We start from the raw sequence: 25386 nt of genomic DNA, 5'->3' as shown, positions 1-25386 counted from the left end.
AAATCCAGCAATTTCTTGGAATACTCAACTATGTTAGGGATGTTATACCACATCTATCCAATCACACATGTCATCTTTCCAAAATGCTAAAAAAGAACCCTCTCCTTGGGCAACAAAACAAACAGCAGTTGTCAGGAAACTGAAAGAATTGGCCCAGAATCCTCCACCACTTACTATCTCATCTACAAGATATTTTATCCTATAGACAGATACATCAGATCACGTGTGGGGAGTTATTCTTCTTAAAAATCTTAATGACAAGGAAAAACTGTGTGGGCATGTAGCATGACAATTTTTCTAGCAGAAAAGTATTACCATTCAACGTACAAAGAAATTTTAGCAGTGAAATATGGAATAAAAAGGTTTGAATTCTTTCTGATCACTTAGCACTTCTCAGTACCGATGAATAACTCTTTGTTCCCAAAAATTCTTGAATCCAACCAGAAAACTTTACCAGAACCATAATTATTAAGGTTAAAGTTATGGTTCAGCAAATATGATTTTGAAGTCCAACATATAAAAAGAACAAAAAACCTCATACCAGATTTTCTATCCGGACTCTTAAAGCCACAACCAAAACCCCAACCTATTGTCCTCCTCACCTTAACAACCAAACTTCTGATAATCTTTATGGCCTCTATGTCCTCGCCAAAAAAGCCTCAACAACCTCCCTCTCCTCTAGACCTTCCTACGAACCTTACAACAAAACAAGTCAACAGTTTTGCCGAAAATATGATGTTCCATTATCTGGCAATCATTCAGCAGACTTTCTCACTCTCTATCCAACCTAATTTCTTTTATCCAGATTATCCTTGGTGCTTAATCTACCATCTTTCTCATACCCATCCACAAATCGAAAGTGAACTATGGTGTCTTTTCACAATATGTTATCATGCTATAGAAATTTCAGTCATAGACCTTCTACACTTCTTCAATATTGATACAAATGCCGGGACTTATCCATGGAAATATCTCACTTGGTTCAAAACTCCATATCAATGGAAAAAGGATTTCCTCAAAATCATTCATGAAAATAAACTGTTCACAGATAATAACTCCAAAGCTTCAGGATACCATGCCATCTATATTTTTCACATGCCTTATTTTAAGCTCTTAGTGGACATATATGCCACCCAAAGCATCTGTCAATACTGGAGGACAATTGAAATGCCCTTACATCTTGCTCATCCGCTAGTAACAAGGGAATTAAAGCTTACTCTGCAATTAAGAAATAATTTAGGAAAGACCAACGTCTCTATACCACTTGTCTGCACTTACAATGGACCTGATAACCAATGGACTGAACACTTCACTACTGAACAGACCACTCTACCTTTGCTACCATCACTTCTGGATGATCCAAATTTAACCACAGAACAACAAGTCGCCATTATGCAAAATTTCCAACCATTAGAGAATGACACTGGTCAATGGTATCTAACTTTTTACGACGACAATCCAAGCAATAAAGATAACTCAATACCCAATCTCTCTCCTCTATATTTCATGTAATAATTGAAAGTGTCAGAGGATAAAATTCTTTATCTTATCTCATTTTCTTTATGCTTGTATAAGAAGATAAGGTTTCTTATCTTATCCTTAACGTCTTTATGTAAGACTCCTTTATAAAAAGAGTCTCGTGTAGTGTAAAGACAAATTGCCTTCTCTCCTTAACAATAAATAAAAGTTTTTTTTATAACTTTCTAAGTCTCGATTTCTTTTCTCTTGATCCTTTGACTATGAGCCCTTAGTTTGCACGATCTGTTATTCTATAATTCAAAAGGACTAGCTTGACCACATAGATCCAATAGAGTATAAAAACCATAGATGGTTGAATTACCTTTTGTTGGTCTTAACTTGAGGATTTACCCTGCCTTGACTACTCTGAAAGTTCAATTTTACACATATTACATATAAAATCGCAAAATAAACTTATTTCTTATAAATTAGATTGAAATCAATTATATTACTCTCAGCCACTCCATTCATTTTCTTTTTATCCATGGGAAACATAACTGGTCAAGAAGAAGAGCTCTAAGAAGATAGAATACAAAAATATGGTTAATGTTCTTCAGGGAAAGGAAAAATATATATAAAGTTCCATCGTAGAGGCAGACCATGATGACAGGAAAATCTGCTGCTGAGCAAAATAACACTGTATTTATATGGCCATGGCCTCCATTACTGAGCTGACATGAAGAATCTGTGGTTAGTATAGCACCTACTCGCATGAAATTTATGTAGTTCTTACTAGCCTTTCTGTTAAGCGAGGCAGAGTGCCCATTCCTGCAAAACTCCTAATATTGGGACTGCGTCTCTCCTGCCTTTAGCCCACCAATTATGAATGATTGCCTTCCATTAGTTCATTAATAATACATAAGAATGTGGATCTAAGACGGCTTCACATCAGAAGGGATCTGGATCAATCATGAGATACACTCCATGGAATTAATATATCTGGAGTTTTTGGGAACAAAATGCAACCCAGTACTAAGAAGACTATTGAGATACCAAAACTGAGGACTTGAGGAGAGCTAAACGGTTCTTGGTAAGGTTTATCTTCTCTTCTGCTTCTATCGCTTTCTCTCGAACCCCGCGAACAACATCCTCGGGAGCTCTCTCTACAAACTGCAAAGATAGATTTGAAAAAACATTGTGCAAGTGTACATCAGAGATTTTTGACAATGTAATGCTTGACCATGAAATATAAACAAGTCTCAGCAATCTGGTGTATGCGTGTGCAGGGGAACAGCAATACTGTCTATTGGGTTTTGAATTAGATATGCAGCTTCACAGCCTTCAATGACTCCAATGATAAAGCTGTGCATATCTACTCAACAATGTACACGTCCTGAAAATGTTGAATTAAACAGCAACAGATTTTCAACAGGCAAATAAAGATAAACCCTCTAGAATCTATGATGCCTACACGTGCAGTGGCCTTGTAATCAAATCAGCCTCGGATTCCTAGATTTTGAATTTTCTTAATTCCTATATAGAAATATTCCTATTTGTTTTAGCTTTTCATTTCTAATCAGTTTCAGATTAGTAAGCTGTTTTATTTTCTTTTCTTTTTTTCTTAGGATTTTTATTAGTCCTAATTAGTTTAGGACTTGGATTCTGTGGAAACAGCTAAGCCTATAAATATAAACCTTTTAGAAATCATTTTTCATCGAATAATATTTAATATTTCCCTCGAATTATGAGTTAAAGTTTCTGATGAAGCTCTGTTTTGTTTCTTTCTTTGCTAAATCTGTTTTCACATTATAGATGCATTAGCAGTTTTTAACAGCCCAACTGGTATACTAGTGTCATGAAATTCAAAACTCATGTAAAGCACATGCCATAACTTCTTTCTTTTTCATGCATTTTTTTCTCATAATTTGCTAATACGGGCAGTTGGCAATATGGGCATGAAGAATGCTTAAACCCACAACAATATGAAATGTATGTACATACTTTTGGAGACTTGAGGCGAGCTACAAGCCCATCATACTCTGATTGCATCTTGGAAAGGCGCTTTGAAAGGCGGTCAACTTCAGCAGATATATCAACCATATCAGCTAAGGGAAGATATGCCTCTAGTCCCTCGCTGGCAACAAGGTGTACTGATTGATTTGCATCCCCTGAAGTGAAGAATAAACAATTCAACATCCCACAAATACAAAACAAGTGAGAAACAGCAATCGACATGAGCCAAACATATTCCAAAGATTTAAAGAAGAAAGACGAGAAAATAAAAGAGGAAAGAGAAAGGATAAATTATTTTGAAATAAGGGTACCTGGAGGAGAATCTGTGAAAAAAACGTTTTGTAGATCTAGCCTGGATAGAAGAGCTAAGGCTTCCTTCTCTGTCTGCAGCATAAGCATGACACGACAAAGCATATAACCAGCAGTGAAGAAATGTAACATTCAGTTTAGTAGTATTTTATGTAATATTTTTTATTAGTTAGAAAATAAACACTGAGAATAGCTTAATGCATACAAATAAATAAATGAATAAAGATGCCGCTAACATAGTTCACTCTAATTTTTCCTGCAACCCACGTGTTGGGACCTAAACAAGTGTTTGGTAAAAGAAATCATAAAACTAGGACTGCAGGATGACATGAAAGAAAGGAGACTGAGGCAAAAAGGGATCTGCTCAGAGATCATAACGATAATGAAACGTTTTCATGCCAAGCAGATTCTTTTTAAGATTTTCAATAGGCTTCAATTAACCCAAAGTCAATTCGTTTAGCCAGAAAACTTGAGGGTGAGTTTATGTGAGCTTAGAGACGGGCTATGTTAGAAAAGTAAACGAAATTCAACTAAAATACACAAAACATATATGTATAATGTTATCATTTATAAGAAGGCAGGCAGCGGAAGGAATGGAAAGAAGATTGTCTTATAAAATTCCTAGGTTGAATGTTAGGGGTTTGGGGGTGCAAACAGAAGAGGGTAACAGGAATTTATTTCAAAAGCTTCCCTGTTGTGGCTTTTCATCCAGTAGTCCAGAGAGGACGATGCACTACCAAGTGGAGGACGCTGCACCACGAAGAGTATATAGGAGTCTCGCTTTAAGGACTAGGTCTGCTCATGCTTTACTGGTGCTTCAAGTGGAAATGTTCGTTTAAGATACCAGATTTCCTCACTTTCTCCACACATTACCAATCAATCAAGCATGTTTATATTTACAATACAGTATTTAAGTCAGATTTCGATTTATAAAAGACGTGTGTATTGAGCTGCACTCATAAGAAATGAGAAGATGAACAAACTTACAGATATATACTGGATGACTTCTTCACTTGCTACTATAGATGCAGATATACGTTTAGCTGGCTCAACAGAGTACTCAGCTCTAGCATTCCGGATTGCTCTGGTCTAATTAAAGCATTAAGAGTTCTTCATTTAGAAATTATGAAGGGGTAAAAATCACAATCTGACAGGTTGTGCAGAGCTGTCAGGGAGGGAGAAAAAAAGAAGGATTGTGAACTTACCAATGCTTGGAAATTTTCAAATTTTTTAATTGTATTAGCATTCCGTGGAAGTGAAATCTGGGGCCAAGAGGATACTATAAGAGCTTCTTTGCGTCGTGGGAGTGCCTGCTTGGAAATTAGTCAGTCAAATATGGATCTATATCCATTACCATAATTTAATAGAGCTGCCAGTAAAGGAAAAGCTTCAAAGAAAAATAACTTGGAACGAGTAACAATTACCTAAGAAGTAAATTTATGATACAAATATGCTCAAAGAATTCTGGCAAAGTCAGGATGGTGGAAGGGTGAAAGCAAATATGGACATCACCATCTTGCGGTAAGCAATGCTCTCAACAAACTTTAACAAAAAGATTTATGCTGCAGCCTATACAACTTACAGTATGGAAATAATGGAAGAAAATTACCTGCCAGAGTTCTTCAGTGACAAATGGCATGAATGGATGTAGCAGCTTCAATACATTTTCAAAAACATATAATAGAACCGCCTGTGCCACTGATGCATCTGAACCGCCTCCAGAACGGTAAAGACGAGCTTTACTCGCTTCTATATACCTGTCAAGAAGTGAAAACATCATAACATAGCAACAGCTTTTTTTTTTTTTGAAGACAGACATAAAGCTCAATGCAGAAGGCAATTTCGATTGGCAGCTGGAGGGCATTGATTGGTATTTGACCCTCCAGCTGCCACCTAATTCTGTTTTGCAAGAAAAAAGGGTTCATTTTTTGTACCCAAATGCTAAAATGCGTTCTAAATATGTAATGTAATTATAAACAAAAGGGCCAAATCAAGCTTTGGGACTGAAGAAGCTGATGGCTGACTTGCTATCATTCACAATAGCCTTATAGTTGCCGTTATTCACTATTATTACAGTTCATAATGTATAAAAGAGGGAAAAAAATGCCAAATTTCACATGTAACTGAGTTAGAGCTTTAAAGAAAACTTTTAGTAAGCATACATCAATGAACAGTGAAGTTTATATATACTATTTATATTATATAGTTCTAATTGACGAATTCTAACTATATACAGAGTTCTCAACAATTAAAATACATTTATTTAGAAAATAAAGTTCTCCAATCATAATTGACATTAAGCAACACAACTATTTAAATTGACTATTAAGCCTACATTATAACTTTTAAAAGATAACTTTTCATGTATAATGTTTTACATGAATGTGATAGTTTTTTGAACGAAAACATATGTATAAAGGTACGAAAAGAGTTTAAAACAAGGCCTAATACATTCGGTATTGTTTCAGAAAGAGGTCCATATTGAAGTAAGAGTTAGGGCTAGAATATGACTTGTTAGGTATAAATTGACGAAGGGTCATCCAAGAACATTACGTAATGCCCAAATAGTCTATGATGCAATGGGGAAGGGTGACTGCATCCAATCAGTAGGAGTCGAGTGGAAAGGGAGGGGAAAAAATGTGGCTGAAGCATAGTTATTAAAGTGAGATTCGAATCGTAAGATAGATGATTGTACTTTTTTGACTCACCATTTAATTCATATCGATTTCATGGTGAATTGGCTTGAGTTGTATGATTCTAAAACAATGGGCTGAAGTGCTACAAGCATTTAGCCTTGTGACTCCTATAAAGCTTGGCTCGAAAAAGAACAAAGTGGATTTAAAAAAAGAAAAGATCCATGTACATGACCTGCTAATTGGGATTGAGAATTCACCGAGTTAGCAAACAAATAAAATAAGTATTCAGTCAATACAACAGAAAAGGGAAGAAAAGAAGAAGGGAAGGAGAGAGTAAAGTCATCCAGAAATTAACTTTCAGTTTCCAGAACGTAATATGTGATGAAAAAATCAGAATTTGCCCATTTATTAAGCAATAAACTTCTTCTAACAGTTACAAAAGGTATCATTAACATGACTAAGAAATTTACATGTGCAGGAAGATAATACTAACAGTTTGTGTTATAAAAGACAACATACCAATCAGCAAAATCACTCCAGAAGAAATCATAGGTTTCTCTTCCAACATCTCCAAAGTAGTACTTGTCATAGCTTATGGTGACCATATCAATTAGTAAATGAAGTTTTGAGACCTGAAAAGTGAAAAGTATTGAAAGGTTATTCGATTAACGATAGGGGCATCAAGAATACAGAAGAGGAACCAAAATTATTTTCTTACCACCCAGCATTCTGGCAAAGGTAGCTTGAGGAAGGACTCATCTTTGTCAAACTGGAATATAACAGTTAATTAGTTCTTCAAACAGGATTCTTTACTCATACAGCACAGAAAATGACAGTGCAAAAATTCTAATCCTATCTTATGTTAAGGATAAAGAAACCTCATAAGCCAGCACAGTTTCCCAAGCAGATTTATCAGTTTGCCTAGGCAAATTTTGCAATATAAACTTCCCAGCATTCCACAGTTTATTAGTGAAGGCTTTGTTGGCAGTCAACCTCTCAGTAGACAAGTTAAGGTCCTGGACAACAGACAATGTACATTAACCAATAAAATAACATCTTATGTAAGCTAGAAACCAATTACATGCAAAGGGAGATAGCTTAGCAGCATCAGCCTCTTCTTATGGCGGCACTCCATGTAGCTTCAGGCAGCAGTTTTAAGGATTATAAGGAGAAAAAAGGAAAAGAGAAGACAGACCTGCCCAGCAGTTCCTAAAGCAAGAGTAAATCGTAAAGCATCAGTGCCAAAATCCTTGATTGTGTCAAGGGGATCTATTACATTCCCTAGGGTTTTAGACATTTTTCGTCCCTGAAAGCATAACATACGATTCAGCATCAGTTTAGAAGTTAAAAGTTCATAGAATCATTCTCCACATCGTCTATGCACATAAAGGTCCACGCATACGTATGACAGCCCAAGCACAGAGAGGATAAATTTACACTCGATCTCTACTTACTTGTGAGTCCCGGATAAGCCCATGAAGATAAACATTTGAAAATGGAACAGTCCCAGTGAATTCAATTCCCATCATGACCATCCTTGCCACCCAAAAGAACAAAATGTCATGCCTGTCCAAACACAGAAGCAAGAATCAAAGCTAGAAATCATTTATTAAGCAAGTGAAAACGTGGAAGCAGGAAAATAATGATATCCAAATCCACGCTCATGAACCACAAAACCTCATAATTTAGCTGCGCTACAAATTCTATCTTGCAAAGAAAAGGAGGTCATCTGTGTCAGCAACACCAGAATCCAGGTTACACACCAAAACTCTTGATGGGTGTGTGGAATTGAGGTGCACTGGAACTGCATTTGGATTGTAGAAATTCCAAACACAGCATTACATGTTAATGCAATTTATATTATATATAAGCAAATCAGTTTAAGACAAATCTCTGGGGCATAGACAATGCACTCTCCTCCCTTGTCGGTGAATTGAGGAGACCAACCTATAATGCAGAACTGAACTTCTAAAATTCATTTTATGTTCCTCCTACACCTCATATTCTGAAGTTCTCATATTTACTAGTACACAAATTGCACAAGAATTCCATACTGCAAATGAGGGCCGGCATCATGTTCTGGTTTATATGTCAGGCCTAGCACAGATTAAGACAGGCCCAAAAGAAAGGAGATGACAGAGAGAGGGCAGCCTTGGAATAATTGTTCCGTGTTGCATTCTTCATTACAGTCAGTTGCAAACTTTCTACACTTTGATATGAGAAAGAAGCCCAACATATCTGCCATTTGAAGGTAAAGAATATAATCAGGACAAACAATGTCTGGACTTGTGGTTTAGCTTGCTGTACCAGCCAGGTTTTACAAATTCATCCCTATTCTTTCTGTTTAAAGGGTATTAGTACCTCAAATGTCTTAAATATAATTCCCTTCCACATCAAATAATTCAATAAGCAGCAACATATCCATGTGAAAAAACAATAATATGCAGGCTTAGTAGAGGATGGACTCAGTAGGGCATCCTCACTAGAGTGCGGGTTGGCCTCAGTCCCCCCATTCTGGCATTTTGGACCAATATTTATCAATTTACTTTGCAGGTGTGATAGGAAGTTTTTGGTCTTTCTCTTCCCCTTCTCCATTCGAAACTCTTCCAAGCTAGAGGCAGAATATAGGCTGCAGTATAGCAGCAGATTACTTAGGATACAATTTATTTAGGGTAGTTTATTTACCATGACAATGGTCTCGGCATGTAGTAGAGGAAAGTTGTCTTTAGTTATTGGATTGTACTTTATATAAAGTTTCTGAAATGCAATGGGTAGCAAACAGAACTTCAATGAAAGGTTAGTTCCTAAAACTCAAGAAGTCAAAATAGCTGCAGTCTAGCAGCTGTTTATTTACAGTAACAATTTACTTAGGGTAGCTTATTAATCATGATAGGTAATTATCTATTTATTAGTGGGAATTTAGTTTGATTACTGACTTGTATATTATATAAAGTTTATGAGATGGACTGTGGAGGGAAGCAGATTTTCAGAGAAAAGTTCGAGTTCCTTAAACTCAAGAGATTGATGAGTTCTCTCTAACGAGAACTTAATTTGAGATCAAAGGGTTCTCTCTTAATGAGCCTTATTATGCTATAATTTTCAATCGAATCATCCATAGCTAGATCTCAAACCTGGAACTATTACACATGATTTGGAAGACATAAAGAGAAGCACATACCCAGTTTCAAGCATGGTTGTTGGATAAAACTTCTTAAAATCCTCTGATGATGCATCCGGCCACCCAAGTGTACTGAAAGGCCATAGTGCACTGAAGAGAAAAGAAAAACAATAAAAGAGTGAGGAGTTAGAAACTCACTTCATTTCCAAGTACTGATTTATAATTTAGTATTATTCTCATTGTTTATGTAACATAGTAATAATAGTCAACCACAGCTATAAACATAGCTCTAAAATTCGTACATGACCCTGACTTTTCTCAATCATATATTTAATGATTAGAGATTAATGAGAAAATATATAGCATATACTATATACAACTACAGTTAAGGCTCCCATAACAAATAGATACAGTGGAATTTTGACACAACATAACCTATTAAAAGTGCCTCTTTTGGTATTTGTTATCATTATTTTGGGCTGCAACATTATCCAAAGCTCTGTGGAGAAGAAAATGCCATGTAATAGAAGTTCCTATCTAATCAAAAGATGTCTGCACTTGTCTTGACCATCATCATGAAACATTTGCTGCGGCAGGCATTAGCATGAGTACATGTAATTGCTCAGTCTCTTCCACTTTTTAAGTCTATAATTAAAGCATAAAAGCAAGAGGCCAATATTGGTATTCATGGAATAACGAACCTTGAAAACCATGTGTCAAGAACATCTGGATCTTGATATATGTTTACATCTTTTCCATACTTCTCATGTGCTTTTGCAAGGGCTTCATCAGCATCTCTAGCAACTATATAATCTTCTTCACAGTTCTTTCCATCAATGTACCAAACAGGTATGCGGTGTCCCCACCATAGTTGTCTGCTTATACACCAATCCTTGATGTTTGATAGCCAGTGATTATAAATCTGTTATTATCAAAAAGAAAGATGTAAGTAAAAGCATTTGAATACCAATAGAGGCAAAACAATATATTGTTTCAAAGAAAAAGTTAAGGTAATATTATGGAGGTGCTCAGGTTATATTGTTTTATGATCAATAACAATCTGACAAGATAATATTCGAAAGCTTGAAGCTACTAAGATATAACTCAAAGCAGAAGACAACTTGCAGACCATCAAGTCAAATGCAGAACACAATAATGAAGCATCCTTCTTAATCTCACACCTTCTCGAACCTTTCAGGCAGAATGTTTAATTCTCCTTTTTCAACTGCACGAAGGGCCTTCTCAGCCAAGGGCTCCATGGTTACAAACCATTGCTTGCTTACCAATGGCTCAATAATCTAAAAACAAGCGAGAAACCATCAGATTCACAGTGGAAGACACAATCATCCACAGAAGTAAAATAATCATATTGCTAAAGGGCACATGTGAACAACAATATTTACGCACTTCTCCACCACGTTGTGATCTGGGAACTCGTAAAGTGTGTGGCTCCTTTTTCACTGCAAGACCTGTCTCCTCAAGATCTGACCATAGTTTCTTCCGAGCCTCAAACCGATCAAGTCCACTAAAATTTCAACAGTTGATGCCGCAAGTTGGACAGCTTAAAAATAATTTCTGCAATGTAATAATTCTTCAACAATCTAATGAATTAATTTAGAGCACTTACCAGTACAGTCCAGCAACCTCATTAAGGGTCCCATCTTTATTCATCACATTAAGTATTGGGAGACCCAGCTTTCTAGCAAGAAGGTAATCATTATGGTCATGTCCAGGGCTTATCTTCAATACACCAGTCCCAAAGTCTTTATCAACATGCTGGCAAGACAGCAATCCAGTTATTTTCCTGGAATTAGTTGATATTGACTGAAGGAAATGAAGTGATAGCATGTGAACATGGACACACAGAAAGATTAAAACAACAAAAATATGCTCCAGGGAGGGGGTGTATTTTGGCTCAGTACCTGGACAACAGATTACTTCATTCTGCATCTTTACGGTCAAATCCAGCTGGACTTGGGATTTTTTAAAAACATGCAATAGTTGCAAAATTTTCTATTTACCAGAAAAGATTACATAATGATTTCTATGGAGTATCCAGGTCGATACAACATGTCATACATATGGCAGAAAATGCAGACTGGATAGGCTTTGTGAAAGACAAGTATTGCCTCTCACATTGTATAAAATGGGAATCGATACCCTTATTTGTAGGGGGTTGGGGTGGTTACAGGAGGACAAAAGAAGAGGAATCAGTTACCCATTCCAACTCTTGTATCTCAAACCTTGTGACGTCACAAGGTAATGATCTAGGCAACAAAGCCAATAAGTACCACTTTAAATGATGACTTTGCATGACATTAAGATTTAATTTGGAAAAAGCTAGCTTGTGGTCATTTATTAATGTTGATGAAAAAGACAACCTTGAATTTCTAGCTTATCTAAAAAATGAGACAAGTTTAAACAAGATTGAGTTTGGCTTGTTTAGGATCAAGCTAATTGATAAGCTTGTTACACATTAGCAGGCTTGTTGAAAAGCCTACTTTAGTACTGATTCAGTTGGGCTATTGTCCCTATTTTCACATAAAAAAATGGATATTTTCCTCTGCAATAAACATCTTTGTTGGAACCAAGTCTCACATCAGTAAGGGAAAAAATTGGCCAAAATAAATTGTTGGGGAACCCACTATCAAAACGGCTTAGTCCATTTTGATGTGTGTGGTAGACCCAACTAATTTTCTCAAGGCCCGATGTAATTCGATAAAACTTAATGGATTTGACTAATTAAATTTTAGTTGGACCAACACTCTTCTACATTTGCAAGAGCCGTGGTGATTTAAAACTAAACAATCTTCCTCAATTTTCTCTGAAATCTACATACATGCAATTGGGTAGTACTCGTAGTTTGTGCTGTTATAATTAGAAATTCCCAAAATAAGATAAGTGTAAAGGTGGCAGAAAAACTTATTCAGCAAATATTCTAGAAGTGACTGAGCAATTGAACTGCAAACTGAAAAGAGAAAAGTGAAGAATGTAGGAAGAGTGATTGTTCTTGAATGAGGAAAAGAATCGCCAAACAATTATAATGTAGCTTAGGATAGAACAGATATCTATTGCAGGAGTGAAGATCAAATATGGAATTAATCTCCTGATGCGCATACAATGTGATATAGAGATGCTTTGTCAAATTCTTTTAATATCCAGTTTGTCTACAAGTTTCTGTAGATTTTTGCCGACTTCTTTTAGAGGTTCTGTTTATAGAAAACCAGTTCTTTGAAGCTGTTGTGTACAAGGTTTTGGAGAATGTAAATAAATAGGACCAAAAGAAAATTTTTACGGGCTAACTGCCCTTGTAGCTACATTGAGACTGGATGGTTCTTCTGATTTTCTACATCTGTAACTTTAGAGAAGCTTCTTTGTTCACATCCAGAAAGATGGAGAAGCCTCTATTTTTTCTCCTTCAAATTGCATTTTCAATTTTTTACAAGAAAATTTTTTATTCCTTCTTTGGATGATCTCTTCTTTCATCAAAAAATTCTAGAACTGGTTGAATGTTAAAATAATCAAAGGTTCATGCTTTTTTCATCTAGGTCCTCTACCTTGAGCCTAATCCATTTGCACCTTGTTTCAAAATGTTGACTTACCATGTAAAACATGTATAGTTAAGATCGCATTGGTTAATAAAACAGGAAAAGAAAAGGTGAAATGCAACAAAAATAGATGGATGGTTTTACCCTGTCAGAGATAATAGGAACATGGCGGCCATATGTCATAGGTACAATTGCCATTCTTCCTATGTACTGAGAATAACGATCATCCTGCATACATCAATAGCATAGCATTTCAGTACTTAAATTATGAAAAAGTTTCTTCGATCTCAAAGATCTATATACAAGCTAAGAGTACAACAAGCACAAACAAATAATTAAATCACAGACAACATTTGATGACATCTGAATCACTCCCAAACTGTTAACTCTGTGGCAGGTGCTTTCATTTTTTACTGGACAGAAAATCCAAACACATATGTTTCAAATAAAACTGGTAAAGCATAATCTAATTAAAGCTCCGCAATCAGCATACATGCCTATGGAGTTTTCATATCCCTTCATTTCAAAAATACATTTTTCAGAAAGAAACAAAAGCCTTATGAAAAGCATATCACAGGTAATATAATAACCAAGGGGTGGCCAAAAGGCTGAAACTAAAACTAATAGAAAAAAATTGACCCGGTTAAAGGAAAAGAATCTTCATTTAGGTCCTTGTCTTGGGGATAAGAAATCTAAAATACCCCTGCATGAACAATTCAAACCCTAACTTACTAGAAGAAATACAAATGAGAAGAATACAACTAGGAAATAGATAATTTAAAGTTCACAAATATGTTAAAGCAAAAAGAATTTCACTACTTTACCATGTCATACAGACTACTCAGTTAAAACCAATCAGCAGAATTTTGGTGTAATTGGTTCTCTATTTTAAAAATCCGGTTCAGTTCAGTTGGGTTTGGCATATGAAATAATTTGATTTTCTGTTTGAAGCTCAGTTGCTATCTTCTTTTAAGCCAATAGACCAGATTTTATGCCTGTTAATATTTAATATACATATTTAGAAGTGCGGGACTTCTAACTATCAATTTCATTTCATAAGAGAAGAAAGTAGCCTAGAGCTGATAAAAGGTATGCCACTTTTCTCCCTACGATCGACATTTCAAATGTACTAATCACATGTTCCTAATTAGAAATACTAGTTATCTAAAATTACTAATTACAACTTTCAAAGAAAAAAACCTTTGTTCATTAATTATATAAGAAGCCTAATTCAATAAAAAGAAGCCCAACCAAGTAAAAAAAAAGAAACAAACCAAAAGAATTGGTGGTTTTATTCATTATTCAGTTTAGTTTCTACTTATACATGATTCAATTTATTTTCTTTCAAGAAGTTCAGACTGATCGAACCAACCATTACTCGCCCCTTGTGATATGAGATATACCAAATAAGCAACAATATTGACTAAGAAACAGATGGAAAATAACTTAGTCCACACCTTTTACAGCAATTCCCTATATTTTTGTCCTGATCACAGATTGATGTAATAATCTAGAAGGACCTAATTTGATCCGTCAGAATAGAATTACAAGCGGACAATAAAAAGACTCTCCTGTGATATCTCCAAACCAACATATAAAATTTACCTCTAAAGTTTATACCTCTATAAAAATATAGAATTTTTACCAGAAATTGGTAATTGCATGCACATATATCCATAACTTTTTTTCTCAGTTACCGTTTACCAATAACACAGGTTTTCTTTCTTTTTTGTTCCTATGCTCTAATAAATATTGATAACACAATTAAATAAAGTGTGTCAAAATTATGGTCAAACGTTATGTGCTTCTACTTGATCGTGATTTCTCATTTTTCAGAAGCCTTATAACCATATTGATGTGTTATTGGCCCGCTACCTGACAGTTGGTTTCATCTTTATTATCAGAATGTTGCAGTTAAACAAAATTCTTATATTTTAATTTCATGTGTTCCTACTTCATTTTGTCATTAAATCGAGCAAACCACAAACTTCCCAAATCATAAATTATTATATACCTTCTCCAAAATGAATACTACAAAAAATAATTTTAGACTTTGCACAGCTAATTCAAAATGCCAAGCATTCTAATGAGCCTGAACTCCTTGGTTTTCAAAAATGATAATCTTGGATTGAAAAGTTAACAGTAGCATTACAGCAGTTAGTACACGAGTGCATACCTTAGGATGCACAGCAATGGCGACATCACCAAATAATGTCTCGGGGCGTGTCGTTGCTACTGTCAAAAAGTCACCCCTACAGAAGAAATAATAATGATCACTACACATACTCAGGTATTCCTTGGCAGATTGGCAAATTTTTCATACGACGTAATATTCATCAAAGTCCAATTAAACTGGCCAAAGTTGAGAGAGATTAGAAGTTTTATCTCTACCCATGTTCTTTAGTATGCAAAGAAGAGCACATTATAAATGTCTTATTATTAATGTTGTTTTTCTAGATGTTCTGAAGCTCATGTTGAGCTGCAAAAAGATAAATGGATGAAGCCAGCAAATTTTATGCCATTTGGGTTTTTAGTGCTCGGCTGGTTCCTAAAAAACTTATTACCTTCTAAAAGTTTTGAGATTTGAGTTCTGACACATCCATTTAGCATTCTGATTAAAAATTAAGACTTAAAAGTTAAGATTATAAGCCAATTCACTTTCTTCATTTTTTACTCCAAAAGAAATCAAAGCCGACAAAGTTGCTTTCTGAAAAAGGCTTCAAATAAATATAAGTCAAAAGATAAATTGGTTATTTTAAAGAACAGTTTCCTGTTTGGTATAAGCCCCCCTCACCAACAACAAAAAGCAAACAAAGCAACTAACCATGAACACCATTAAGGGAACATTAAACTTTCAAAAGGAAAACGGCATGTCACATCTATGAATACCTTGAACCTCCAGCAACGCGGTACTTGATGTGATATAGAGTACCAGGTTCTTCAGAATATTCCACTTCCTACAAGACCAAAAAAAACATTTATATTTAATTCCATAATTTGTAGTAAAATGAATTTACTTGCCAGCCCCAGAAATCCAAACTAGTATACCAAGTCTGAAACAGCAGTCTGCAGATTAGGAGACCAATTAACCAAGTAAGACCCTGAAAGAAAGTATCAATCTTCTCAGCCAATAATCATCAAAAAACAACCGTTTAATGGTCCTAAGCACTAAGATAAATGGTCAGACATGCAAACTAGAACACCTACAAACAAAAGACAAGGCAAAAGCAACTGCATAGCACCAATAAGTTTTTTTAATTTCATCACCATCATCAAACTGGACCAGTAAGGACAGACAACAACGAAACCAACACAGCCTAAGAAAGGTAATAGAGAGGAAACGAGAGAAAGAAGAGAAAGAGAAAAGGGAAAACTCCAGTGACAGGAAACTTGTATTAGACAACATGACAGGGAAAAAACAATGCATCTATAGGGGGAAAAAAGATAAAACCTGTAACCTGATTACAAGGGTTTCAATGGATCTCATGCCTATACCTTGATAGATTAAACCTTTCTCATGAAGCCTGATAAAGGCCTCAACCACTGCACCTGAAAAAAATTTATGAATGATCTCAGAATAGATCACATTAAACAGCAAGTTCAAACTAACTAATGCAGTTATGACAACTTTAGGAGAAATATTGAGATTTCACATCAGTCATTTGATGATAAGTACGAGGAAGATTGTTTCGGTGTGTGTGTGTGTGTGTGAAAAAGAGAGAGAGAGAAAGAGAGAGATGAAAAGAAAAAAAGTAGAAAAGAAAACAACGATAACACCATTAGCACTTCAATACTTAAAAGCACATATGCTATCCCCAGTCACAGACAGTTTCTGGACCAGCCAATCATGTACTTCTACTAGTTAGAAAACTGTCTTACGACTTAGCTGCTCATCAAGGGTAAAGTGCTCTCTCGTCCAATCACAGGAAGCACCAAGTCTCTTGATCTGATTTGTGATAGTTCCACCATACCTAGAAACATGACAAGCCAAGTAAGAAATTCACGAACATGCATAATAGATTGTTTGGGGCTCGGCAGTAAGATAGGAAACTGTGTTTTCAAAGATCAAAATTTTCAGATGTCATAAGCAGCAGGTTGAACTATTATTTAGCAATTTTTTGAGTTTTTACAACTAAAACATGACAAACTTACCTCAGAAGTCAAAACGCATTCTAGTAGCATCAAGTTAGCATCTTTAGAAAAACTCTTATCTAGATAGCAGATCCAACACAACACAAATAGATCCAATTAAGTCTAATAGTTAAACTAGTTTAGTACTTTTGAGTCCAAATCCAAGAAAGATTAATAGCTTTTGTCTTATAAACAAGAAAGACCAGGAGTTAAACTAGAACTACGCCTAGGATTACTGAGTCTATACAGTTAAGCTTTTAATGCTTAAATACTACGTGTTCTAGTAAAAATAAAAATCCACCAATCATGGTTCATTAGTTGTGTTATACAATTCAAATCTTATGTGTAATGGCAAAGAAAATTCAAATTCAAGCTTTGTTTCATAAAGCTCTTCTTAAATGTCCCGTTTGCCTAGTCCCCAGCCCATACTCCCCCACCTCTCCACTTCCCACTCCCACCCAAAAATAAAGAGGTCCTCAATATATAATTACATATTGAATATTGAAACCCAATTATCTCAAATCACTAATATCAGTATAATCATTGCAATTCAAATCAAAACATATTGTCAAACAAAATAGACAGCCATTTTACACCAAAACAAAGAGATGATCCAGAAGATGACCAAGTCAAATGGCAAAGAAAGAAAAGATTAACCACTCGTATGTCCTAGTTCTTCTTGATGTCCTGAATAGTCGATTCAAAGTATCACTCAGGATTTTCACCTTCAAGACCAACATCTTCACTATAGTTTTGAGAACCAATAAACTGATACTGAATGCATCCATGTCCACTTACAACTTTTTTTTTTTAATGGTTTAATCTCTCTATATTTTAAAGGATAAAGCATAAGATATTCTACTTGATGCTCGTTAGTAATTATTCATCAACTTCTAGACTATGCATGGATGAAGTTGAATTTAAGGGGAACAGAGGGGAATGAAAGGGAAATTACAACCTAAGGGAGAGGAAGGGAGTAATTTACACCCTTAAAAGATTTGGGTGTAAAAATTTCATCTGCTAATAAAAAATTACAATATATTTGTATAGTCCTTTACACCCTTATCAGTTTAATGATATTTCAAATAAGCTGAATATATTTTTTAAGTATATCTTTTTCCATCTAGTGTCATACTTAATGTATTCATTAAGGAAAAAAATAGTCTTGGCATTGGAAAAAAATGGACTCAATTCACATTATAGAAGGTGGTTGGTTTCCATATACTTGAGAAACACACATCAAAAGAAACTTGACTCAATTCATTTCCAACATATAATAGCAGCATGGGTATTAATATAAATATTTAGCATGTTTATGCTCTCTATTTCCCAAAAATGATAAAATAGAAATAGACTATCTATATTTATTACTGTACTTTTTCTACCAATATTTATCAACTCTTAAATTTGTTCATTATATTTTTTTTATTTGAAAATTTTAAATAAGTTATACATAAACTTATCTTTTTTTTAATAAATTCATTTCAATGCATCTAAGTAAATCCTAATAATATTATTATTAGTGATCTCAAGTTATTATTATTAAAATTATTTTCAAAAATTTAATATGACTGGTAGATTTTATTTTTGTCAAAAAAATTGACATAAGCATTTTCTTTATTCTTTTTATTATTTACTTCATACTATTTTGCCTTTTAACTATTATAATTCTCATCTCCTCCCTTCCGTCCAAACAATATAATAATTATTTCCCCTCCATTCCCCATATTAACTAATTTTATTTGCTGAATAAAATAAGTTGAGATTTTCTCCCTCCCCTCCTTCCCCTCCGCATCATGTTGCCATACATAGTGTTAGTTTATTTTCTGACACATACCTAACATCATAACTACCATACTAACATCCAAAGAAAAACACTAAAAAGGAAATCAGATAGGGGCCAGCACAAGAAACACACAGAAGCACACCTTCAAAGACACAAGTATCAACAAGACCAGAAGGCAATCACATGCATAGCTAAGAAAATCAAAGCAAAGATTACAAGAAGGAAAATAATGCAAGCAAAGTTGGAAAGCATACTTCTCTTTCCATTCCCAGACTCGTTGTACGAACTCTTCTCTGCCCAGTTCAGTCCTTTTTATTCCTTCAGAAGCAAGCATTTTTTCTACAACCAACTGGTAAATGATGCAAATTGTATCCAACCGGAGATCAAAAGAACATGAAAAAGATCAAAATTGATGCTCATCATAAATGTATTTCTGATATTCTGTATTACAATAAAGATAATGCAAACTCTATATATACACAAGAAGTTAAAAAGTAATATGCCTGAAAAGAATATAATACAATAAGGAGGATCATAAAATTGGATATTTTGTGATAATGTTGGCAAAAAGGGAAAATTAGCCAGTATACCAATGCCAACATATACTACCAGTTAGCAGACACAAACCTGTGTTGCAATACCAGCATGATCAGTTCCAGGAAGCCACAGTGTTGGTCTACCCTTCATCCGGTTGTATCTAACCATGATATCCTGGCAAGGAAAATCATGAAGTTAAACAAAGCAAGACATATCAATCGCTTGAAAAGATGAATCAGAAAACTATAATACAAACTGCCAATAAAATTACAAAGCGTTTATGATAGCTAATCAGAAGAACGCACATAATCATCCAACATAATGCTATAAATTAATAAGAGAAGTGATATGTAGCTAAAATCTCAGTAAACAAAAACAAGGATATCAATAAGTTAAAATACACTTTTTTTAATAAAGAAAGAAAATAGCTTTATTTAGTCTACTTCAAGAAACTTAATAATTAGATAATTAAAGCCATTTTCTGATAATGCAGCATATTCGTTGGTGATGATAAAACATAACATGCTCAAATCTCTTCACAAAAGAAGGAAATGAAGAAGGACAAAGGACAGGATTAATAAAATTAAAAAATATAGGAAGAAGAAGAAGAACAAAGGTCAATCATAATGCTATCTGGAACAACAGCAGATTGGCAAAAGTCAAGAACAAGTGCTAAGAACAATGGCAGTGCCAGCATACACCTTCTAGTGATAAATCAACAGGTGCGGTGCAATGAAATGTGTCTACTATTGATTAAAATGGCCCAGGAAGAGAGCTCAAGTATGCATAGGGGAATTAAATAGGAAACAAGTATCCCAAATTCATGTCCACAACCTCAAGTGTCACAAACATTGCATGTCCCATATGCAGTGAACCAGTAACATTAGGAGGTGGCATTGGTATCACAAAAGGATCACTTCCACGCTCAAAATTTGGCTTAAAGTATCCTTGAGACTCCCACCTAACATAGAAATATACTGAAAATATCACTTGATAGAACTTATGTAAAGAAGCAACACCAGAAGCAGTGAGAAAGTCTGCCAGATACAAAAACTTGAGAAAATCCATACTTGAAGAAATCAGAAATGCAAGCATTTACATATGCATCGCGTACACATGCTTCATATTTGGAATCATAAGGAAATCTGTATGAAAATACACAAATGCATGCCGCATAGTATCTTGTTTCATATATGCTGCAAGAATTTTATTTTCCACCTTTTCCTGTACACGCTCTTGTTTTGCAGTTCAGCAATAAAGTTATGTTTCAACATTTACATTAACAGAAATAAAAGAAGCAAAAAGGAAATTACTAGAGTCAAACTCTTGATTTGTTTCCCAAAATATAAGAATCTCAACAGATGCAGAGAAACAAATTGGTATTCTTGAGCATTAAGGTATTGAAAATACATGCCTTCAAGCTAATAAGCTCACAGCCTGCCTTATGACAATGATAAGTCCACAAGAATAAAGGTCAAACAATGTGGTTCCCACGTTATCAGAGCCAGTAGATAAGATTATTGGAGAAGTATTAAAAGTACATGCCTTCAAGCTAATAAGTTCACAGCCTACCTTATGACAATGATAAGTCCACAAGAATAAAGGTTAAACAACGTAGCTCACATGTTTTTAGAGCCACTAGATATGATCATTTGAGCTCCAAGTGAAAGCAACTTATTAATACTGCTTAATCATCAAGCATTCTAGTGGAGTGAAAAGATAAAAGGCTTAGTTGACATCCATGTATATTTTGGTTTTATTTTCCATCTTTCTTATGCAACACCAGTTTCACTCCACCTTTTTTCTCCGTTCTCAAAGTTTTTTGTTTCATGGACAACTTGAAGAGAAGACAAGGAATTTTGATTATTTACTTGAGAGGTTGAAAAGGTGTCCCTTATGATCCAGGAGTTTTTACTGGCTATTCGTTATTGAAATATAACGAAATGCAAATCTTTTCAGTTTTTATTCAAGGAAAATTTGAATTTCATATGAACCCCCCTGCATAGGCAACTCAAGATGCAGAAAATGAAACAATCCACAACAGACGTGACTCAAGAAAAACATAACAAAACATGTCCTAATTATATACTACCTCAGCACTATACAGAACCAAAATGTGTTCCTGAACAAACATACAGCTATCCAAGCTCCGTACCCCCCTCCATCACAAATCCAGTGATGATCCAAGAAGTACTCAGAGATATGTCAGTTAGTTGCCATAGCTGTTTGCCTTTCAGTAGCATTTTAGCAGAAAAGAAAATACAAGTTAAGAGCTTTTAAGGACAACTAAAAATGTTGTTGATTTCCTTCTACTACTTATGAAGTCTGTTGCCCAGTTACGTGTCCATCAATTCAACCTGCACTTTGCAACTCCAAGCTAAAGAATTCACAGTTGCACCAGACCAAAGAACACTATTTTATGGCCTACATATGGGAAAAAGAAAAAAGAAATTCCTGCTGGTTATCATAGAAATAATAAAATGGAGGGAAATGAAGATAGAAACAGTTACTGATATGATGGCTGACAAATGGGCTTGGGTAGGACTCATTCCCAAAAGCTAGCCTATAGGAAGAGGGTGCCAATCCACATATATACACTATAACAGCTCAATAACTTATCGATGTGGGACAAATACAACTTCTAACACCCTCCCTCATGCTTAGCGTGTTATACAAATGGGTCGGGTCCAAACCCATCATCGCAGACAAAAGGCTGGCTCTGATACCATGACAAATGAGCTTGGGTAGAACTCATTCCCAAAAGCTAGCCCATAGGAAGAGGGTGCCCAATCCACATATATATACTATAACAGCCCAATAACTTATCGATGTGGGACAAATACAACTTCTAACAATGGCCAAGGGAAGGCATTTTTCCTCAAATAGAAATAGGAAGGTAGTAGAGGGTAAAAAAATGTAACACATCCATGGACTGCTATAAAGGAAACAGATGCCCAGCATGACAGTTATGTTACAATTTCTGTTTTTTGTTCACTACACCATAAATCCTAACTGCCTTTCCTCCTGAATTTAATATTCTTATTTTAACAGGAAAGGGCTCTCTAATTTTAAAGAATTCTTTTATCAATGTAGATAACCCCCCCACCACTAAAACACGCACCGTAAAGAAAGCTACTGTATCTTAGTAAAGTATTTATTGAACCAAGAACAAAAATATAACGAAAGGAAAGAAAAAGAAGAATAATTGGGAAAAAGTAACAAATAGAAATATCATTACAAAGGGTTCAATCCTAAAACAGAGTACCAATTGTATATCCGTTCCTCTGAAGAAAAATCGAAGGACTTTGCAATCTCTGGAGAAGTAAATACACCATTTTCTGATGCTGCAACTGGAATTACAACAACAACAATAAATGCTAAATACACTACCAATTACAATCCTACATCATAGAGCTTTTTAAAAATTATATCAGTCCACAAGACAGAAAAAACATTAGAACCTTATAAAACAAACTCAAAACAATTTGGGGCTTAAAAAATATAGAATTGAAGAGAGAAATACTTGCTGGCCTCAATTTCACTTCTATATCATTAATCAACCAAAGAAAATGTACATAATTAAAGTTGTGTTGCATTGATAATTTCATGATTTTTCAAATAACAGAACAGCTAAGCATGTGATTACTAGATAACAAGTACAATTTGTTACTCTCTTTTTTCTATAGGAAACAAAAAAGAGTACGAGTATTATTCTTACCTGCGAAAAATCTAGGCCTTTGACAGTAGAAACGCCAATTGGATAAAGGAATGAAACGACGCCGCTGAGAGAAAATAAGAGGATTGAGTCTGTGAGCAGAGCAAGAGGATAGAAGAAATGGACTGGAGAGCCCCACTTGGAGTGCCATTTATAATTACTAACAATAATGATGTTGATATTCTGTTTATATAAATATATGTCTGTGATTAATGAACTGGTAAAGCAAAAGAATCTGAATGAGAAAAGGGAGAGAATTGAATTTGATAAACCCTAGCAATGGAGGAGGGAGATGCAGGTGGGGTTTTAGTGGCAGAGAGAGCCTAGTTGGATAACTGACAAAAACAAATCCAAACTTCTAACATTTTTGTAATTTTGAATCAATGTTTTAAACTTTACTAACCTTATGTATTTTCTTGCGATATTTATATATAAAAATTTTGACATATACATCAGCTTTAGTACGTGCATTGCTAAGTAAAAAATTTTAATTTGTATATTTATATTTAATATCTAAAATGTTGATAAAAAGTTTTATATTTAATATATAATTAATTTTTTGATTAATAAATTATTATTGATTAATAATTAAATTAAATTTTCAAAAAATTATATTTTAATTATACAGTAATAATAAATTAATCTTTTAGTTAAATGTAAATTCTAATTCAAAAGAAATATTTAATATTATATTAATTAATAAGTTAATTTTTTAATTAAATAATAATTTTGAATCTAAAAGATAATGATAGATTATATATATTTTAAAGTGCTAGTTTTCAAATAATTAAAAGTTAATTAATAAAATTCATATTATTGAACTTATAAATTTCTATTATATATTAAAAAACGGATATTAAATTATCATATAATCTAAGATACCAAAAGTAATTATAAAATATAGAATTCATTTTACATTATTGATTATAACTTTGAACTAAGCTTGCTAGCAATGACCATGTATAAATGTGTTTCATTTTTGTTCATTAATTGGATAAATAAATTTGTCACTCTTCTATAAAATTGACAGAACTTCTCAGACATCATCACGTAGCAAATATATATATATGAGACGGATAAAAATAAGATATTTACATATCACTCTAATGGTTTGACTTCCGTAACTGCCATAGGTGGAATTGACAAGCAGCCTATGAAATCTTGAAGATAGCAGTTGGCGCAGAGCACATTCATGTGTTAGAAACCATTTCTTGAGGACTCAGGGCGCAAGAGATGACTCAGACCACTCAACAATATGTCCTTGGCCCTTCTACTTTGGCAGCGACTCACAGCGAGATTCACTTTCTGGTAACTTATGAGTTTAATAGTATTTTCTGACCATATATTCATTTTGTGACTTGAAATTTATTTATTTGTCATTTTTAGAATGTTTGAACTTATTAATATTTTTATACATTATCAATTTTTTAATTTAAATTAAATTTATTTTCTTATCCGTTGTTTTATAATTTATAATTTTATCTTAGATTGTATGTAATAGTAATATATAACTTAAATAATACAATATTAGTAAAATTAAATATATTAAAAAAATCAGTAAAAGTTAATTTTAAAAATTATAATATAGATATAATTTAAATAAATAAAGTAGATAAATCAAATACACACCCTTTAACCTATCTTATTCTAAAAGAAATCATTCTGAATCTATTTACTTTTTTAATTTAATATATTTACCAGCATTTTTTATTATTTAATAATTTTGAGAAATAAAAGAATTAATTATTTTAGTCTAAGTAGGTTAATTTTAAATAATTTAAACTAATCTAAGTAGTATTTTAACCTATTTGATAATTGTCCAATTAATAAAATCATAATACAAATAAAGAAGGAAACAAAAGTCACCAGAATAAAAATAAAAATAAAAAACTAAAAAGAAGAAATTAAAAGGTCCAAAACCAAATAAAAGAAAAGGAGTATAAATTAGGCCCAAAACCAAAACTATGAAAATCTTTTATTTTGAGTAGCACGTGTTTCGACCATAGGACCATGTAGCTACATAGTTTGGAAAGTATGATATAACTTACAAAATATTATTATAATTTATGAGAATTCTTTTTGAAGAAATTTCATGGGATACAATTCTTTTTATAAAAATTATTATTATTATAACT

The 25386-nt window shown here is 33.9% G+C and overlaps 1 protein-coding gene across 4 annotated transcripts; it reads right to left on the bottom strand.

Moving 5' to 3' along the window:
* Positions 1-1912: 1912 nt before the first annotated feature.
* LOC8268115 (valine--tRNA ligase, chloroplastic/mitochondrial 2) lies at positions 1913-23631 on the bottom strand. Of its 4 annotated transcripts, XM_048373818.1 has the most exons (28): positions 23255-23631; positions 22802-22886; positions 20371-20497; positions 19627-19710; positions 19254-19348; positions 16962-17053; positions 16578-16631; positions 16131-16183; positions 15972-16039; positions 15259-15334; positions 13227-13310; positions 11162-11310; positions 10942-11059; positions 10716-10832; positions 10236-10456; positions 9595-9684; positions 7871-7982; positions 7612-7722; positions 7295-7432; positions 7135-7185; positions 6936-7048; positions 5390-5537; positions 4986-5090; positions 4768-4869; positions 3783-3855; positions 3460-3626; positions 2512-2628; positions 1913-2417 (listed from the first exon to the last, which is right to left on the bottom strand). In XM_048373818.1, the coding sequence occupies exons 1-28, from the start codon at positions 23400-23402 to the stop codon at positions 2391-2393; spliced, it is 2925 nt and encodes a 974-aa protein (XP_048229775.1). In that variant the 5' UTR covers positions 23403-23631; the 3' UTR covers positions 1913-2390. The 4 variants fall into 4 exon arrangements, with proteins under 4 accessions (XP_048229775.1, XP_048229776.1, XP_048229777.1 ...); XM_048373819.1 differs by having other exon boundaries at positions 1913-2628; XM_048373820.1 differs by lacking the exons at positions 20371-20497; positions 22802-22886; positions 23255-23631 and having other exon boundaries at positions 16970-17053.
* Positions 23632-25386: the final 1755 nt, after the last annotated feature.

Source organism: Ricinus communis, chromosome 5 (genome assembly GCF_019578655.1).
Source record: "Ricinus communis isolate WT05 ecotype wild-type chromosome 5, ASM1957865v1, whole genome shotgun sequence".
NCBI classification, from domain to species: domain Eukaryota; kingdom Viridiplantae; phylum Streptophyta; class Magnoliopsida; order Malpighiales; family Euphorbiaceae; genus Ricinus; species Ricinus communis.
Note: the sequence above shows the minus strand (reverse complement) of the source record. Positions and strands in the feature narration are given on the sequence as shown.

Bases quoted from the DNA above. Each gene is read 5' to 3' on its own strand.
- LOC8268115 (XM_048373818.1), bottom strand. From the start codon at position 23,402: ATGGCACTCCAAGTGGGGCTCTCCAGTCCATTTCTTCTATCCTCTTGC. The intron at 16,184-16,577 runs GTATAGGCATGA...ACTTTCTTTCAG, and splicing joins GAAAGGTTTAATCTATCAAG to GGTCTTACTTGGTTAATTGG. The intron at 7,433-7,611 runs GTCTGTCTTCTC...TCTGTTGTCCAG, and splicing joins CTTTAGGAACTGCTGGGCAG to GACCTTAACTTGTCTACTGA.